We start from the raw sequence: 20,631 nt of genomic DNA on the forward strand, positions 1-20,631 counted from the left end.
TACACCCTCACGGACTACTCCATAATCCTAAAATTTTTTTTTGTGTCCCTATAAGATACAGCACCCCCCTCTAGCAGGAAGTAGTAAGAGAAGCTACGCCCAAATTCCCAAATATACCAAGCTGGCTTTGGAGATGGAATTGGCTCATTCCTTCTCTAAACCCAAACATATTCCTAAAATAAAATATCAAAAGAGCCCTCTGGTGTGGGACAGAGAAAAACCAATATTTTTATTTAAAACAGGTTGATTATAAATACAATATCTTTCTAAAGAAGAAAGATATATAGGATATAGATATGATAGGATAAAAGAGTAGATTAATGAACCTACTATTAAAGAGCAACAACTTGTTTAAAATGTTTTACATTTGCTATAGATTATAGTTTATGTTTAAAATGTTTTACATTGGTATAGATTTTAGTTTATTGATACAAATTTAAACTTAATTTTGTTATACTGTGTATATATTTCTATTCTCATTTGAGGTATTATGTTTATGTAACTCATTTAGATTAGAACAGATAATTAAATATATTAATAATTAGTCATCTATGATAATCATATTTATAGCCAAGTTAGTTAAGTCTTCTAGGTATACATAAATATATTTCAGATAGATAAGTAATCTTCAAATACTTCAAAGACCTACAGAATATGGCATTTAAAATATTTTTAAAAATTTAGACTTTCTGGACAGTGAGACATGTCTGCTCCTGACAGCACCAGATTTACTTCAGAGAGGAGGATGGGCATCGAAGACACTCCATATGGAGTTTATCTTCACCTTGGCAAAAACAGCCATTTGGGCAAGAAACTGTTCTTGCCTGGACTGCTTGATCGACTGGACATGCAGGATCCATAGAAAGATGACCACTGAACTTTGCTTGACAAAATGGTCCTTCAGGTTCCTGCTTCACAGAGAAAACTGCCGGACATTCTACAGGACACTGAAAAAAATGACTGAGAGACTCTAGCTCTGTGGGCTAAAGACAGATGCCCCAACTTTACAAAGGAACATGAGGTGACTGTCCAGACTGTCAGCTGTTTCTGTCTACCCTGCTAGACTCCTGAAAGTTGCTTGCATTCTCCCATTTCTCAGGTAATATTATATCCTTCCGAGGTCTTTGATGTAGTTGAAGCTAGATAGTTACAATTTTCCTTAGTTATGATAAAAGATAAGTTAGATATAAAACCTTAAACTCACAAATATAAGATAGATAGGTTATCTTCTTTAATATTGTAACTGTAGTTCTTGCTTGATAACTGTTTTGTTATATGTAATTTTACTATGTTAAAGTTAAAACCTTCCTTTTTGAAAAAGAAGAAAAGGGGAGGTGCTGTGGATATCGCTCTGTATAAATAAACACTGACTGACCAGTAGCCAGGCAGGAAGTATAGGTGGGACTAACAGAGAGGAGAATTGAGGGAACAGAAAGGCAGAGGGAGAGACTGCTGGAGCCACCGCCAGGACAAGGAAGATGTAAGTTACCGGTAAGCCACGAGCCATGTGACAAAGTATAGATTAACAGAAATGGGCTAAATATAAGAGTAAGAGCTAGACAATGATAGGCCTGAGCTAATGGCCAAGCAGTTAAAAAATATAAGCGTCTGTATGTTTATTTTACAAGTGGGCTAAGGGACTGCCAAGGCTTGGCAGGACCTGGAGAGAAAACTCCACCTATAATAGTGGTGAGTGTTGTTTAGTTTTAGCTAATTTGATACAAACCTAGACATATCTGGGAAGAAGGACCTCAATGAGGAATTGCCTCATCAGATTGGACTGTAGGCAAGTCTGTGGGGGTGTTTTCTTGATTAATGACTGGCATGGGAGGGTCCAGCCCACTATGAGCGGCACCACCCCTGGACAGGTGGTCCTGGGTTTTATAGGAAAGCAAGCTGAGCAAGCCAGGGCAAGCAGTCTAGTAAGCAGCACCACTCCATGGCCTCTGCTTTCGGTTCCTGCTGCCCCGTTCCTGCCTGGAGTTCCTGCCCTGGCTTCCCCAGCGAAGGACTGAACTCTGTAAGATGACAAAAACCCTTTCCTCCCCAAGTTGCTTTGGGTCAGTATTTTGTCACAGCAACAGAAACCAAGTTAGGACATGCTGCTGCAGGCCTGGAACCCCAGCACTGGCAGGGCAGGTGCAGGAGGAACCAGAGTTCAAGGCCAGTCTCAGTTCCACAGTGAGACTCGTCTACCGAACTAACAAGCAAACAGACAGTAGCAGCAACAACAAAACATTCCTGGAAGGGACAAGGTCGATCAGGTGGTCAGATGCCCACACTCTAGGGTTCATCAGAAAGCTTCCTCTACCCAGTACTTTAAAGGCTGGGAACAAGGAGCGCACAGCGCAAAGGGCAGGGAGAGAGGAGTGGCAGGGACAGTCTGAGGCAGGCACATTAGTTAACTGTCAGAACACTGCCACACGGGCCACACGGAAGAGGTGACTAAGCTGGGAATTTCAAGGCCTGGGATTTCCTAGGCAAAAGCAGGTTCTAGTCCCTGTTTCCCAGGAAGTGACAGAGGGCTTGGTCATGTGAATGACATGTTCCCTTCCTTGAATTGTAGGTGGCAGAGATGACTTAATTATCGTCACAGATGCTCAGAACATTCCTGTGTGGTTACCAGCGGATACCCCAATATCTCTTGAGGTACCTGCCTGATGGCCCTGGGGTACTGGTTGGGATTTCAACTTGTTTTTTTTTTTACCACAGGAGACACCTGGTGGCTGAGGGTTTCTAGGAGTGCCTGCCTTCTGGCTCAGGACAGGTACTCTTCAGCTCTTGGCAAGTGGGGTGTCATCCCTGAACCTCTAAATACTTCCTGCTATCAGCCTCTTGACATCTCCAGAAAAACAGACATGAGCTAGATGTCTAAACCATTCATTTTGGATTTAAGGTAGAAGGTGGTCATTCCAAGCAAGAGTGGTCAGGATAATCCCCACTGAACCCTAGAAGGTAGTACTGTAGCCTAGCCTGGGACAACTGTGGAGTCCAGACGCAACATGACCTTGCCAGCACCATCAGATGCCCTCTCTGCCTTTTGTCCCTTAGGGGAGGCGAGAAAAACACAAACCAGGGGATCTCGGAGAGAACCCCAGAGTCTGCCTGTGTGCCAAGGGGCACGCGGTGAAGGGGGAAAGAGACTGGTAGAGCCGGATCGTAGGCTGCCTCGCTGCTTGCCAGCCTCCAGGGGACAGGCGTGGCAGGGACATGACGGAAGAAAGGGCCTTGGACAATGGAAGGTCTTGCATACAGGTGCAGGCATGAAAACTGAGAATGAGCATCCTGGGTGACTGTGCTGGTGATGGGGTTGGAACAGACACACCTCTGGAGAAGCTGAAGGAAGAAGGTGTGTGGGAGCTAGGGCTGAGGGGAGAGGGGACCTCTGCCAGGAAGAAATAGAGTGAGAGACCCGTTCTGGGATGAGCGGGAAAGCTGGATGGTCTAGTCCTGGGCACACTTCTTGGCTCCTTAGGTCACAGTGTACTGAGAAAGTCCCCAGGTGTCTGAGGATCCCTCGCTCTGTAGTGGGTCCCTTGGCTGGCACAAGCCGAACTTAATGCTTGCTGGAACGGTTCTCACTGGCACGGGCCCCGAATGCTTCACGCTCTGTAGGCTCGGGCTGAATCGTGTCTGTCACTTGGCAGTCTCTGGGACCACAGGGCTGTCACTCCTCCACACCTGCTCTCCCTCCAATCTGCTCTCCAGCATGACTGGCACATGGGTATCCGGAAGTCATGCAATCCCCAGGAAATCATGCAGCAGATTCCTTCTCTATCTATCTTCTGATTGTCTATGATCTGACCACAGCATCCTTCCCTTAGGGAACAGTGGTTTTCAGTTGTGGGTCATATCGTACATCATATCATTTATCCTGCACATTAGACATTTGCATTATGATTCATAACAGTAGCAAAATTACAGTTATGAAATAGCAGAGAAATAATTTTACGGTTGGGAGTCACCACAACATGAGGGACTGTACTAAAGGGTCACAGCACTAGGAAGGTTGAGAACCACTACCCTAGAGGGTCCCCTCTCCTCACCAGCCCTCTAGGCCTAGAATCAAACCCTAATTCTACCTCAGGCAATCATGAACCCCTCACCTACAAAGTGGGCTCCTGTGATGATCACTCAGGTGTGGGGAGAACTGAACTGTGTTTGGATACCTGGTGGCCAGCCCACAGCAGGTGCTCCAAAGACAGAGCCCCTTCTCGTAGGTTGCTCCTCCTCAGCCCAGGCTTCCAGGCCCCCAGATGCTCATAACCTGGCCACTCAGACCCTAGGACCTCAATGCTCCTTTTTGGTCTTTGCAGCTCCCACAGATGTGCACTTTGGCATAGAGTTTCTCTCCCTACAAGCAAGCAGAGGTCCATACGAGGTGAGAACTGATTTCTTAAACACCACACCATAACAGACACGAAGGGCCTTTCTGGCCCAGTCCACGGGCTTCATTTCCTCTCAAAGCAGAGGCTCCCTGAGCTCCTGTGGCCTGGAGATGCAGCAGGAGACAGATGGAGGGGAAGGGGAAGCTGGTCTACCAGGAGTCCCTGCCCAGTGGTTTCAATATCCAACCACATGGCGGAGGCTGGGCTGCAGCTCTGGATGCCACCGACTCTGTTGTGGCTCAAGAGCCCGGTTTGGTGTCCTGAGAAACGGCTCTCAGGGGAGCTGGTGGACAGTTCTATGACACTAAAGGGCTTCTGCTACCCGGCCACAGCAGCTCCTAAACTCACTGGTGCTACTCAGCAATGGCTCAGGGTCTATGGAATTCCATACACAGAGGTACGCCTGACTGACTGCAGCCAGGTCTTTCTCTATCCGGACCCCCAAAACAGGGGGGCGGAGCGGGGAAGATACTTACGCATATCAGCCTGCCGGACATTTTTCATGCCGATGACCCTCACTGTCAACAGATGGCATGGAGACGGCCCCTCCTGTGGATTAAAAAGGAAGTGGAGTCACCCTTCAAGTACCACCTCGAGGCCAGTGCTGCTGGGGAGACCTCTCCACACCTGTCTCCCGGCCCACCTCGCCGCAACCTCCATGCTGTTCTGTCATTGTTTAGTTTGGCTCATTTCTGTCTCCTACATGGAAGTCTCTAGAGCTGAGACGTGCTGCCCTTTCATCTCTTTACCTCTCTGCTGATATGTGCATACAATAATAAATGTTTGTGAGACAGTGAGTGTACTGGCCCAAGCACAGAAGAAATATTAAAGGAGTCCAGAGACTCTCTGTTTCCATTCTCCTGCCCAGTGAATAATTTCTTATTCCAGCCACACAGATACAAAATTTTCCCTTGCCCACCCAACATGGCAGCTCGCTCAGAAGGTAGGCACAGTATGACTAGGAGGGGTGGTAGACATCTATGAAGCCTGGGCATATCATGCCAGGAGCTTACCACCCCGGGTCATAGTTGCGGCTCAGGGTGTTTGTCTCTCCCTCGCCTGGCAGGCCCCTTCCTCAGAGTCACCCTTCCATGGACTCCTGGCCATTGTACTTCTCTCCCAGTAAGGCATCTGTCTGCCTTTCATTTCACCGTGCCTTGTTATAGATGTCTGTGATGTGTTGGCTCATGTGTGGTGGCTTGTCTTTCACAATGACAAAAGCGTGGATAATCTTCAGCATGATGACTGATGGCTGTCAGATACCTCTCTCAGGATTGCTAACCCCAGGGACTGGAGCCCTCAGGTTTCTGCCTCTCGCTCAGCACTTTAGCCCAGTAGCTGGAACTGGGGGCACACCCTGAGCGGCTCACCCGGATGCTCATCTGAAGCTGTCTTGCTCTTGCTCTAATTACTTCCTGAGAGCCCTGCCCTCATCTCAAATCCCACCCACCTGAAGCCAGCGTGTGGCTTCCTGAGGCCAGACCCACATCTCTTAGCAGCTAGCTGTCTTTGTCCTCTGTGAGTTGCTTATTAGCTGCGGGTCCTCTCTTGTCCTTTTCCATCCTGTTACTTTCTGCTTCCCAGATGTCCCCAAACCATGTTTCCCCACTCTCCACGTGTCCCTGCATCACATGGAAGAAACATGTCTCTCTTCCTAGTCTTCCTCTATCTATTCAAGGATCCCTACCTCAGGTTTTTAGATTGTTTCATTCTTCCCTTTGCCTGTGAATGGCTGATCTTCAAGGACACATATTCTCACTAACACAGGTCCCCTGCCACTGTGGGAACAGAACAAGAGTCCACCCTAAAGTTGCATGTGGGTCCAAGGATCCCTTCTGTGAGTACTCTGAAGTCTTCGGGGCCAATACCTTGCTCAAACAGCGTTCTGATGTGAGCCCTGTGAGTTGGACTGAAGACTAAACACAATACTAACTCTTTGTGGCCTGTGGCCTGTGGCCTGTGGTCTGTGGCCTGTGGCAGGACCTTTCTAGGAAATGAGCTCTTCACTTCTCATCCTGTCCAGGGCAGAGCAGGTCCTGGACTGGCTGAGTGTGGAGGCAAGCATCACCTTTCAGAAGGAGTGTATGGTCCTGGCAAGCCTTGCCCTACTCCTCACTTCCTCAGAGGGCACCCAGAGTCCTGGTGGGGGCTATTCTCTGCTGTCTTCTACCTCCAGTGTCTGCCAGGGAGGGTGTCTGTTTCTTCCTCTCTGTCACTCTCTCCTACAATACCAACACAGCAGTGACCATGGGGCTACCACAGCGGGGAGGTGCTGTGCTGAGGTCATGGTGGGATGATGATGATGATGATGGTGGTGATGATGATGACCATGACAGCTTCTTTGAGGCAAGATGCTATGTAGCCCAGGCTGGCCTTGAACTCTTGCCTCTACCTTCTTTCTTTTTTCTTTTTTTCTTTTTTTGGTTTTTCGAGACAGGGTTTCTCTATGTAGCTTTGCACCTTTCCTGGAACTCACTTGGTAGCCCAGGCTGGCCTCGAACTCACAGAGATCTGCCTGCCTCTGCCTCCCAAGTGCTGGGATTAAAGGCATGTGCCGCCACCTCCCGGCACCTCTACCTTCTTAATGCTGGGGTTACAGATACGTACCTCCATGTCCAGCTCTCTATGGATTTTCGTGCCTAAGTTTTACTACCACCTTGAGGCAGTATAGAGAGACGAGGAAAATTCAAGGGACATGGGAAAAGAAAAGAGGCCCTTTGCTCCGGAATCTGGTTTATGTCTGACTACAACTGACAAAATCAGTAGAGATTTGCCTACATGGAATTAGTTTCCCCCAAAGACATCTCAAACAAGAGTGTTAACAAAATGAAACAAAATAAACAAAAAAAATCTACCATGGACCAGGCTTGCTTAAAACTGAAATGGAGGTGAGCAGTTTTTGGATTTAATAACATCAGTTATTAAACATCAGTTATTACTCCTCTTGCCCCTAACACTGAACCTCATAAGTCTTATAATTTCATTTGTAACAGGACATTGTTTAAAACAAAGAAAAGAAGTAAACCAGCTCATTTTTTTTTTTACCTAAGTTTTAAACTTTTTGAAGTCTTTGAACCTGATTCTAAATTACATCCTTTAAGCAACATCACTTTAAAAGCCACAAACCATTTCTACATTATGTGTGTGCATAATCACTAGAGAGTATTAATTGGTGTTTTAAGACATGATCTCATGTAACCCCGGTTGACCTTGAACTTCCTATGTAGCTCAGGCTAGCTTTGAACTGGTCTTCCTGCCGGGACTCCACCTCCCAAGTGCTGGGATTATAGCCATGCGCCACCCAACCATTTAGGCACATTTTTCTTTCAATTCTTGCACTTAAAGTATCTCAAGTCTCTCTCGTCCTCCCCCTCTCTTCCTCTTTTTTCATCTCTCATCTTAATGAACATGCAGAAGTTCTTTCCTGCATTACAAGGCTGGCCACATCACAATGGAGGTCCCTAACAGGGGCACCCCTCAGTCTACAGCCCACAGCATCCTGCAGTGTCCTGTGCTACAGCTAGTAACCTAACAAGGCAGTTATCACTCGCTTTGTGTCACAGATGGGGAACCTGGGACCGAGTCCCTTGACCCACAGCTCTCCGTGGGTCAGAGTTTGAACTCACCTCTGTTCTTAGTCCCGGGTTCACACCCACTGTCACCTCTAACTTGAGATGCTTCCTGCTCTCAAGTCCACTGCCTTGATCTTCCCTCAAGACTAATTTTCCTGGCCATTCCTGTTTTCCACGATGAATTCTCATGGAGCCCTCTCCTAACCCCTAAACTTGGCGATCTTTCTACTTGCTGTGTTTGTATAGACAAACCGCACGAGCATTCTCTTTGTGAGCACACAGAACACCTATCACAACCATCAGGGGCCTTGAAGACTTTTTTTACTAATAGACACTGAGGGTACCTTGTGATCTACCTTGAACTTCAGATTTCACCTAGAAATTCCTTCTGGCTCAAAAGAATTTTAGGAGAGCCCCAACTCCAAAGCCCCTCAAAGGGAGTTTTTTACGTCTTCTTACATCTCAGTAGCACAGAGGTGGAACACTGGAGGGGTTTGAGAGATGCAGAGAAAGAACACGAGACTTCTGGGCTTAGGCCTGGGTCTAGGTGCATTCACAGAGCCAGGTGTATGACTTTGGAAGTCCCCCAGGGGTGGGTGATGAAAGCCTGTGATCTCAGGAATCAGGAAGCAAACCAGGGACACACACACACACACACACACACACACACACACACACACACACACCTTTGTTTGGTAAAGAAGTACATCTTTTGCTCCTCCTGTTACAAGATTATCACAAATGGTATTAGATGACCAAACATTCACAGCCCCAGAGGAAGCTGATCTACAGTAAAAAGACATAATAGAGGGGCTGGAGAGATGGCTCAGTGGCTAAGAGCACTGGCTGTTCTTCCAGAGGACCCAAGTTTGATTCCAGCACCCACATGGCAGCTCACAGCTGTTGGCAACTCTAGTTCCAAGGGAGCTGACACCTGTTTCTGGCCTTCTAGAGGATGGCATGCATATGGTACACCGATTGTTGGTGTACCAACAATGGCCATGACCAACATGCAGTTGTTGTACATGCATACACCAACATACAAAACAGTCCTACAAATAAAATAAAAACAAACTTTTTAAAAAGATGCCATAGAACTCAGTACAGTTCCTGAGTTGATATGCTGATAGGAATGTGCTAATGGGAACCAGAAACCGGTCAGATTAAGGAGCCCTGGTACACCAGCCAAAACCTTAGAGACCTGGACAAGCCACCCCTGCCTGGGACTGGGTATAAGGGTGAACGTCAAAATATTTAACTCCACGCATCACCAGGTGCTTTGGGGATACATCCCTGGGGTAAAGACAGGCATACTCCTTCAGCTCAGAGGGCACTTGGCAAGCCCTGGGTGAGGAGCAGGGAGCACTCAGGGGCTTGGAGGTCAAAGCAGGAACTTTGGGACAAACAGTACAGAGGTTCATTCAGCCTCTGGAACAATCAGCACAGCTGTGCCAGGGAAGACGGATGGACAGCAACTTTCTGGGAAGCCATGTGGGAGAGGGAACCAGGATGCTCAGGCTGTAGACATGCACAGTCCAGGCTTCCTCCCTGGCTTTGACCTCTGGCTTGATCTTGTCAGGATTCCACTTTCCTCCTGAGAGTTACTCAAGACATGAAACATTGCCAGCTCACAAGGGAAGGGGGGAGAGCTATGGATTGCCTGTTACATAGTTTAATGCTGCCCCTCTCCCTAATTTCATAGATAGGACTCTTAGGAGGGTGACGAAGGGGGAAATAAATTGCTGTCATCTGGTATGCCAACCCAGTGCTTGCCCCTGCCCTAGAACTAGGTGCCTTGTAGAGGGTCTTACTTAGCTCTCTGGCCAGCCTCCAAGGAAGACATAGTCCTTGACTTTCAGAAGCACAGACAGGTTTAGGGAAGTTACACATCACCCAGGCTTGCACAGCCAGAGATGATGAAGCTAGGTAGGACCCAGGACTCAGTGCTAACCTACCACCTCGCCAGGCTGGTTTGCTTGCTTTCCAGCTGGAGAGTGGCTCTGGCTGTCCATAAAGAATGGCCATGACCAGACAGTTTAATGTCAGAGGCAACCATAAGACCCTCAGCTCCCCCTACTGGGGTTCTCCCCAGATCCAAGGGCCCACCTCTTTCTAATCAGTCCAAAGCTAGTTAGTTACATTACAGACAGCTTCCCCTCATCTCTACCAGAAGGTTCTGGATGACAGGGCCTAAGGAGAATCTGACCACAAAGTTTCAGAAGTGATGGGTCCAATGCCTATCCAGGCTAGGCATCCCCTCACTAAACCATTGCCCGAATGCCTGGCGAGAGGATGGCAGCTCCTTTCCCTGGGGCATCTGAGGGTAAGCTGCACAGGTGAGGCCACCTCATCTCCTCACAGCTGGGTGTAGTTCTTGGTTCCCTGAAACATTGTAGCAGAGCTCTGAGCAGCCTGGTGATAGCTTCCGGTCTACATGGTCCCTCCTTCACAGCAGACCATCCAGATAGTGATATCTGAAACTCCAGAACAGGTTTCAGCAGATCTGAGCAACATCCCATACTGGGGGAGGGCTCACATGAGAGGGATCCCCACAGCTGTTTAGCTTATTACTCATGTTAGGTGAGTGGTCAGGGCAAGAAATACAGCTGAGAGACATAGACCATCTAGGACCCAACAGGAACAGCATAGCTTGTGTGTGTGTGTGTGTGTGTGTGTGTGTGTGTGTGTGTGTGTGTGTGTGTGTCTGTCTGTCTGTCCGTCTGTCTGTCTGTCTCCTGGAGCCCCCACTCTGAGTCTTGGCTGCCTCACTCCTCCTCTTCAAGGTAAACTCTGTCCTATCTGTGGTAGATCTTTCCTAGCCCAAATTTCTGGAGGGTCAGCAAAGAACAAGTGTTGATTAGAAGCCCTTCTAGACACCCAAGCCTTCTGGGGGAAAACCAGGAGGCAATGTCAGTCCTCTGCAGAACAGCAGGGCAGACTGTTCCAGTGCCACAGCGAGCTCCTACCTAGGCTCTTTGGAGACTGACCAGTGCCTCCATCTCCCACTCTAAAGGGACAAAACCTTCTTGGGGTTTCATTCAGTCCCTTACGTGGTTTAGTAAGGGCTGGCCAAGGGCACTACTTTGCTACTGATAGTCCTCTCCACAGTGTGTCTATAGCCAACAGAGAGATGGAGGGCATCTTCCCATTGCCCAGACAGGAAAACTAAGGCAGATTGGTTCTCAGGAAGTAACACCTTGCCAGACCCAGGGATTTCCCTGAGAGACTTTGAGAGTTAGTCTAGGTCTATGGTCCTTGACTGCACACCCAGAGGGGCAACTGATAGCAATAAACTGGCCATATCATTAATTCTCATACTTCAAAATAGCCCATGCCACACACTCACAAAGCACAGAAGTTTAGGATGCCCACGGGGTTAATAACCAGTCACTACCAAGACAGGCCACATGTGGATTCTCTCTGGCAGTACTAGACACTGTCTATCCTGGATGCTGGCTTGGCTGGCCCTAAATGGCCCCGAGTCTCTGCATGCCCGGCTGGTAAAGTTTCTGCGTATACTCAGCTATTCCATTTCTAGCCAGGAGCCCTGGTCCAGACTGGGCTAAAGCACCTTTACCAGGTGCTAGGTAGAGGATCCTAAGACAACCGCTCTAGTCCACAATGCCCACCAGCCTCCCTGGGACCTGGCTGCTTCCCTTTGGCCCCAGACTCTTCATCTCCTGGGCATGTTTCACTGGCCATCTGCCTCTGGCAAGCCTCCCCAACACTACCACTGTACTCTCACCTTCAAGGCACAGGAGGCCAAATACCTGCCATCTTCTGTTTGGCATGAGTCTGGAAGGGAGTGGGAAACCCAAGCAGGCATCTGGTTCTGAAGCATCGTGGCGGCTCTCCAGCTGGACGGTGAAATTGGGAACTTATACTCTGACTCAGAGCTCCACCCTCCTGGCCGCCCCTGGGCAGTGGCTGAGACGGCTCAGGGAGGGGTTAAAGTGGGTAGACATTTGTGCTGCCTGAGCCTAGGTCTCAGGACCAAAGGAACCACCGAGGTCTTCAGATCTTGAAAATGCAGAATCCAGTCAGGGCTCTGGTCACTGGGGTCAGCAGCCTGAACGCCAGTTGCTCAGAATGACCAGGTTATGGGCACAGGATGGTAGAAGGAACATTCTGGGATTTTGGCATGTTTCTGCCAAGATGTAGGAAAGCCCTGTCTCTCCAATTCATGCAGATGGATGCATGGCTGCTCCTCTGGGAGGTGAATAGATGCTCTGCCTCAGGACCATGGCTTGATGTTCCGGGAGCTGTGGGCAGGAACTTCTCAAGATACAAGGGCCAAAATTCAGGTCTTTACATTAGAGGGTGAAGAAAGAAAACACTTGCCCCAGCCATCCTGAGAAGAGGGAGGGTCCAGGGCCGTGACCTCTGCCAGCCTCCTGGGCAGCCTGTGAGGAGAGAGCGCCAGCCCCTGCTAGTCTCCACCACACAGCTTGGAGGATGCTTGCCCTGCCTCCATGATTCTTATCTCTCTCTGCCTGTGTTGGCTCACCTCTGGCTTGCCCGAATTCTCACTGGGAGTTTCCTGTCTGGGCTCTTGCCCGAGGCCCAACAACCGGCTTTTCTGGCCCGTAGATAGGATGTATTTTGGAACTACAGGTGAGACCTGAACACAGGAACTTGTGGGAGGTGGTCGGCAGTATCTTTTTGGTTGCCTGGCTCCCCAGAGAGGACAGGTCCTTTATTTAGCCCGATGGCCTTGAAACTTCTCTTGTCATAAACCCCATTGTCATGAATGCAAATACGATGCCCATATCCTTTAATAGACTTCACAAATTCAACTAAGTTCATGCTCCTAGTGAGCACTTGCTGTATACATGGTACTAAACAGAGAAACCCCAGGCCTAAAAGTTTCAGACAGTATGGCTGGGGAGCCAAATACTCTAACCCCTGAGCAGTTCTAAGGTCCAGATCTCTTTAGGTTGGCAAGGGTCCTAGAAGAATCAACATAAATCCTCCATGTTTGGGAAACTCCGTGGTTCTCAGTTGTGACATACAACTAGCTAGTAACTGGCTGAGGGACACAGGGAGGAACAGCACGGGTCCAAGAAGGCTTCATGGAGGAGATAACATCTGAAGTGGGCCTTATAGAATAGGATTTCAACAGCTATGATGGGAGGGAAGGCACCCTAGGAGGCAGGAACAGAAGGAACAAGGGCAGGGTATGCTTAGGTATGCAAATGACTTACATGAGTTACGCGGTATCTCCCGTATATTATCTCATATAGGAGGGCGGAAGAGATGGGGACATGGGAGGATGTAGGAGCCGGGAAGGACAAACCTGGAAGGAAAGTAGGGCCTGTCACCTCCTCTGCTCCCCCAAGCCGGTTCTTAGCTGTGTGACAACATTCTATAAACCATGGCTTTGGAGCGGCCTCTCAAAGGCTGCAGTTTACATTTAGACTTAGTCTCCAGGCAATAGGGAGCCATCAGGGTTTCTGAGCAAGAGAGCAATATGGTCAGAGTTGGACCTTTAGAAGACAAGGTTGGTTGATATTGAAGCAGAGGAGTGATTGGAAAGTGATGTAGGAACCACTTAGCAGAGGGAAATAGTCAGGATATCAGAAAATAGAGGAAAGGACAGTAGGAAGAGGATCGGGAGGTGCTGTGGCAACCTAACCACAGTACCTTGCAGTCCACAAAGCAAGGGAGTCTTCCCGACTCCTTTTCCTCTGCCCCTCCATCCTTTCCAGTGAGGTCTACTGAGGGCCAACCCACCACTCCAAGACCTTCCTCATGTTTAGCACTTGGTCCTCTTCTGGCTACAGACACCCGTCTATATGTCCCATCCCCATGCACACTCCAGCCACCCCATCCATTCTGGCAATTTCCTCATCATCTGCCAGTGCCTCAAGAGCAACGCCTTTACTTTCAGTTGGATTAAACCAGTTGAATAGAAACTAAGGCAAGTTGTGGTGGAAGTTTCTTCCTCTACGCTCCTCCTCGAACTTCTGACCTAGGTGGAGCCTATAACCTCCCACTGCGTGGACAGAGGCATAAAAAGTCACTGTTGCCTGCTGCGTGTCTACTTCTGAGCTGACTACCCAGGAAGGTTCTGGAAGGAGACAAGAGGTCATTCAGGGTGGAACTGAATTCAATGGTCAGTCGTCCCTTCTGAGGACTCTGGAGAAGGTAGAACTGAGCATATATGTGTCAGGAATGCAAGGCAAAGAGGAACTGTCACCTATGACCCTGTGACAGAGTGAAGTCTGGCTAACCCCAGCTCTCACCCAGTGAGTCTCCAAACCAGCTCAGGAAACCCTGACTAGGAGTCTGCTGTGGGGCACACCAGCCACTCCAGGCTAGATCCCCCAGCTGTTCCTCCCATAGTCTCCTTCCATGGAGGTGATGCTGGAAACAGACAAAGGGATCCCGCTCCTTTCCAGCTGGTTTCCCCGCCTCCCCAGTGAGCAGAGAACCTCAAATCTCCTTAGTGGCCAGGTTAGGTGCTGTGGCTATCCCTCTGTATAAATAAAGTGCTGATTGATCAGTAGCCAGACAGGAAGTATAGGCAGGACAAGGAGAGAGGAGAATTCTGGGAAGTGGAAGGCTGAGGCAGAGAGATGCTGCCAGCTGCCGCCATGAGAAGATGTTAAGATACCGGTAAGCCACGAGCCATGTGGCAACTTATAGATTAATAGAAATGGGTTAATTTAAGATAGAAGAACAGTTAGCAAGAAGTCTTCCATGGCCATACAGTTTGTAAGCAATATAAGTCTCTGTGTTTACTTGGTTGGGTCTGAGCGGCTGCGGGACTGGCGGTGACAGAGATTTGTCCTGACTGTGGGCCAGGCAGGAAAACTGTAGCTACAGTTAGGGCCACTGTTCTCAGCTGATCCTCAGGTTCTGTTCTCTGCTCCTATAGATGAGTTGGCCAAGAGTTGCCTTTCATGAGAAGCCTCTTGGCCTGGGGGCCCTCTATGGACAAGTGTATATCTATATGTTCTTAGCACAGCTGGCCACGCTCCATCTCAACCAAACGATCCTCACCTGTGCATTTCACGTGGCTTCAGGGGCCTGCCCCTGCCTTCTTATCTTATCTGATGTCACCTGCACCCCAGGCTGAAGCTTGGTGACTGGCCATCAGCCTCTCTCTTTTTCAAAGGCATCTGCTGTCTCCCAACCTCTTAAGTCCAGCACCTTCCATAAAGGAAGCCAAGCTCAGGAGCATCTCTCTGCACATATGGAATTTTACTGTACAATAAAAGATGCATTTTTGCATCAGTGGTAAAAGGATAGACTATTCATTATGGGGGCGGTGTTCACTGTTTGGAGGAAAGTTAGAGCCAGCCTACCTAATGACAAAATAAATCCCAGAGAGGCGAACTAGCTGACCATTAAACCTATAGATGATTTAAAATATATTCCTATAATATTGAGGTGGGAAGGATCTTCCAAAACAAGGTTCAAAATCTAGAAGTAAATAGGGAAATCGTACCTGACTTGATGGAAATGAAAAACTTCAGTAAAGAAAAAGATGCTGTCAGCGCTGGTCCAATTTCCTCTTCCCAATAAATACCTTTAGATACTAATGTTGAAGAGGTGAGCCTTGCTCTGCTGATGCTAAGATCAGTTACAAAGCCACACTAATACAAATGGAATATTGTTGAACCAAGAATAGGGTCAGTGGAAACAAAACAAAAGGATCTGAGAAAAACCTTTGTCTTTTGTTGTTGTTTCGTTTCTGTTTTTTGAGACAGGGTCTCTGTACTTAGTCTTGACTCTCTTAGAACTCTCTATGTAGATCAGGCTGGCCTCAAACTCACAAAGATCCTCCTGCCTCTGCCTCCCAAGTGCTGGGATTAAAGATATGTGCCACCATGCCTAGCAAAACCTTTGTCTTTTTTTGTTTGTTTGTTTGTTTTTTGAGACAGGGTTTCTCAGTGTAGCTTTGGAGCTTTTTCCTGGAACTCACTCTGTAGCCCAGGCTGGCCTGGAACTCACAGAGATCCACCTCCCTCTGCCTTCTGAGTGCTGGGATTAAAGGTGTGCACCACCACCGCCCGGCCGAAAACCTCTGTCATTTAAGGGAGCTTAATATATGATAAAATGTCCTTATAGGGCCAGAGGAATGGGTCAGTGGTGACGAAAATGTATTATTCTCACAGAGGACCCAAGTTTGGTTCCCAGCACAGCTCACAGCCACCTATAATTCCAGCTTTAGGGGTCCTTCACCCTTTTTCTGGGAGCCTGAACAAACTCACATATATAGACATACACATATATGCATAATTTTTTAAAAAGTAAAAAAAATACATCTTTATAAAAGGCCAAGCGGGCTGGAGAGATGGCTCAGCCATTAAAGGCTAGGCTCACAACCAAAAATATAAAAGGCCAAGCATAGAAACACATGCCAATAATCTCAATACTGGGAGGTGCACACGTATGTGTGTCACACACAATTACACACGCGCACACACACAAGTTTACACACTTGGCAATGCAGATCAACAGGGAAAACACAAACTTTCTAACAGATGATATGCAAACATGAAGGATTACACAGAAATAAAATAAGAGTACTTCACTTAGTGCTACACAAAAAGATAAATAAGACCGACACATGGAACATCAAATATCAAACTAGAAGACAGTATATGTGTTCTAGCAACGCAAAAAGATTTCTTTCCCAATTCTTTTCATTGGTGCTGGAGATTGAGCACTGGGCCTCATACATACTAAGAATGTGTTCCACCAGCGAGATAGACAGACACCTCTAGACCCTGGAGAAGAAGTTTTTTTTTTTTTTTTTTTTTAACATTTTGGAACCATTAACCATAAAGAAAACACTTCTAAATTAGACTGAATAAGATTTGAACATTTTAAGCCAGGCATGGTACCAAATGTTGTAATCTTACCACTTGGGAGGTAGAGGCCAGAGGATCTGAAGTTCAGAGTTGTCCCTAGATACAGTTGAAATTCAAAGCTAGCCTGGACTATATGAGACTGAAACAACAAAAACCACCAACAAAGAAGAAAAAGATCAAACATTTCCATGCAGCAGAAAACGTTAACTGACAGAATGTATGTGTAATGCATTTGCACATCACCAGATGGTTAATATTTAATACACGAAGAAATAATTCACAAGAAAAAGATGACCTTGGTGAAGATGGAGGATCACAGTAGTTAAGCACTTGCTGTTCTCAATACCTATGCTGGGCAATTCACCACTTCCAGTAGGGATCTGTCACCACCTTCTGACCTCTGAGGACACACACACCCACACCTCCCACACAAAATAAAAATAAATCTTTAAAAAAATATGTCAACATAAAAAAATTTCAAAGACTTGAATCTGTAACCTTCAGAAGGAGAAATCCAAAAAGTGAGCAGGTATTGGAAGAGATGCTCAAAATCATGAATTTTTTGCTTTGAAAATCAAAAGGAAAGAAATCAACAGACTGATGTTTTATTTTCTAATCAGCAATGCCTCCTAGGCCATGCCACTTCTCAAAATTACGTAGTACAAAATGACAGGCGTATGTTGGCATATTTAAGAAATTGTTGGAATTTCTGTCCTAATCCCAAACCAAATTCATTTAGATTTCTACTATTGCCAAATTTTTGTGACTTCCATATAGAGTGTCCCTCTGAGGGGTTTCAGCCCACAGTTTAAGATGCTGTACAGCAAATGTCCTTATGTATATCTTCATTGTTTTCTTCTTAAAATATTTTATCAAACTTACTCATTTTCTTTTGTGTGGGATTGGTGTGTGTGTGTGTGTGTGTGTGTGTGTGTGTGTGTGTGTGTGTGTGAGTGTGAGTGTCAGAAGAAGGCATCAGATCCCCGGGAACTGGATTACAGAGGGTTGTGCAGTACCATGTGAGTGCTGGGAACTGAACCTAAGTCCTCTGCATGAGCAAGAAGTGCTCTTAAACACTGAGCCATCCCTCCAGCTTCTATTTTTACTGTTTGTAACACTGGAGACTGGGCTATAGATAAGACCACGAGGCACATTTCCTTCTGGCCTGTAAGAGGCTCCCCTGGGGTGTATGTTGGAACTAACATTGCTATACCAACATTTACTTTTTTAACAGTCCCAGGTCAACTATAATACCAGTCTCCTCTTCCGTAGGGTAACACAATGATACCTCTGTCTCCACATGGCCACCAACATTGGCCATCATTCAACTGTCTCACTCAAATGTACAATCTTTCTGTTTCCTCCTCCTGGGCCTTGTTTATTTCCTTTTTTACTTTCCTCTTGAGCATAGCTCTTTTCAGGGCCATTGCTTGTCTTGCTGTTGATCAGAAATGCCTCAAGCCAACAGTTTAGGGGATGGGAATACAAGGCCCAGCACAGACGTCAGCGAGACAAGGTGGTTCACATGTATCACTTACATGGTGATGGAGACTGGTCCAATGTTTATATTTCCTGTGGAGAAGATGCTGTCATCAGCTCCTTTTAAAGACTGAAAGGGATCCAGAGAGGGTCAATGGCTCCCTCAGGATCACCATGGCAGGTGACAGAAGTATGACACAGGTCAATATGTCTTGACCACCTGCACTGCTCTGGTACGAAGCTCCAGGCCCAGACCACAGGTCCTGGGTTGGTTGTCTAAGGCTTTTCCAATTCTCCTTCATTCCCTTGATATACAAGCCTTCGGGTCCTAAGACACACAACGATCACAGGCAGTTCTCACGACGTAAAGTAAGGTCGTGAGAGATTTGAAAATGTCAACCATCAAAGTTAATGTGTTGAGCCAGGCATGGTGACCAGCTCTTCTGAAACTCACTATGTAGACCAGGCTGGCCTTGAACTCACAGAGATCCTCTGCCTCTCAAATTCTGGGGTTAAAGACATGCACCACCATGCCCAGCTTCCTAAATTTTCTTTTTACAATTGCTTGTTTGTGTTTGTGTCTCTTTTTAGTGTATATGTGTGTGTGTCCTCTTTTGAGTGTGTGTGTGTTCTCTTTTGAGTGTGTGTGTGTGTTCTCTTTTGAGTGTGTGTGTGTTCTCTTTTGAGTGTGTGTGTGTGTTCTCTTTTGAGTGTGTGTATATGTGTGTTCTCTTCTGAGTGTGAATGTGTAGGTGTCACAGGTACAGAGGTCAGAGGACAACTTCAGTGGTTGCTCTTTGCCTTCAGTCTTGATGGGGACATGGTCTCTCATTCACTGCTGCACACCCAGGCTGGGTGGCTCTGGAGCTTCCAGGGATTCTCTTGTCTTTATCTCTCATCTTCCTGCAGAAGCCCTGAGACTGAAGACATTTGCGGCCATGCCCAGCCTCACGTGAGTACCTGGGTTTGAACTCAGATCCTCACACTTGTTGCTTAGCCCCACCCCTCCACCCCCAGATTTATTTCCTTAGTGTCAGCAGTGCATGTGGCTCACAAATATTTTCCTGCCTCCTTTGTCTTTACAAGGCAGTGAAGGCCTCCTCAACACCCTGCAGAGTGCCTGTGGCTGCAGAGCAACATTTCTCAGTCTTGTGAAAGTCTCTGCTAATAAAACTTGTCACCTCGTCTCAATTAGATAATTGGCTTTATTTTATTTATTTATTTATTTATTTATTTATTTATTTATTTATTTATTTATTGCTCTTTACTCTCTTGTTGATGAGGCAAGATTGTTAGGAGTCTTTTGTACATTGTGTCAACTCCATCACTATCTCCATGGTGATGGCAGCCTTGTCACTGTCTTGGTGAAAGCTCTGGCTTCTGTCACATACAAGCCACCTGAACTTGAGTGAGTCTGTCTACCTACTGTCAAATTTCTTCATCTGAGGGACACAAATAAAACTCCCTCATAAGATGGTTGTCAAGGCTCGGTGATACAAAGGGCTTAGTTGGCACATGGCTGGCTATGATGGTCAATTTTTTTTTTTAAAAATCAACTTGACTGCTTTTAGAATCACCTAGGAGACACACCTCTGGATATGTCTGTGAGGGTGTTTCCAGAGAGGTGTAACTGAGGATGGAGGACCCACCCTGAATGTGGACAGAGCTATTCCATGGGCTGGGGTCCCAGACTGAATAAAACAGAGACAGGGAACGAGCACCAACGCTCCCTTCTCTCCGCTTCCAGACCACGGACATATTGTGACCAGCTGCCTCAGGACCCTAGGGCCACACCTTCCCCAATATGAGGGATTGTGCCCTCAAACCGTGAGCCAAATAAACCCTTCCTGAAGTCACTGTTGCCAGGGCTTTGTCACAGCAGCATGAAAATGAACTAATCCCAACTCTGTGATGGGTGGCTGTTGAGTGCTGTGATCCATAATGCAGGGACATCAGGACACAGAGGCGTCACCCCTGCACCAAGGGTGGGATTGAAAAGTGACACAAAGGTGTCAGGGTGATTGGGCCATATATGAGGGTTCAAAACTGCTCTCAGAGAGTTTGGCCAATAGGGCCAGAGAGGCTTCCCGGAAGGGGAAGCATGTGACCTTGCCCTTGAAGGGAGGGTAGCAGCCCTGTCAGTAGAGAGGTGAGGGGGCATCAACAAAGGCGAGGTTTAGAGAGGACATTAAAGACTCAGCTAGGGAGCAAAAGTCCCGATCCCCCTGGCGTTGGCAGTGTGACTCCTAGCAGGGTTTTGAGCAGATAGTATTTAAGAATGAACAGCTTTGAAGCCAGATGTGGCGGGGGGCACCTGAAACCCCACCACTGTGGGACAGAGCCAGTGGATCCCAGGGGCCAGCTGGCCAG

The 20,631-nt window shown here is 47.3% G+C and overlaps 1 protein-coding gene across 1 annotated transcript in view; it reads right to left on the minus strand.

The window, feature by feature from the left end:
* Positions 1-20,631, minus strand: part of Pla2g4e (phospholipase A2 group IVE) — a 74,194-nt gene that overhangs the window by 32,737 nt on the left and 20,826 nt on the right. The window contains 1 exon segment of the mRNA XM_028854401.2: positions 4,865-4,937. Within this exon segment, the coding sequence (XP_028710234.1) occupies positions 4,865-4,937 (73 nt within the window).

Source organism: Peromyscus leucopus, chromosome 4 (assembly GCF_004664715.2).
Source record: "Peromyscus leucopus breed LL Stock chromosome 4, UCI_PerLeu_2.1, whole genome shotgun sequence".
Classification (NCBI taxonomy): domain Eukaryota; kingdom Metazoa; phylum Chordata; class Mammalia; order Rodentia; family Cricetidae; genus Peromyscus; species Peromyscus leucopus.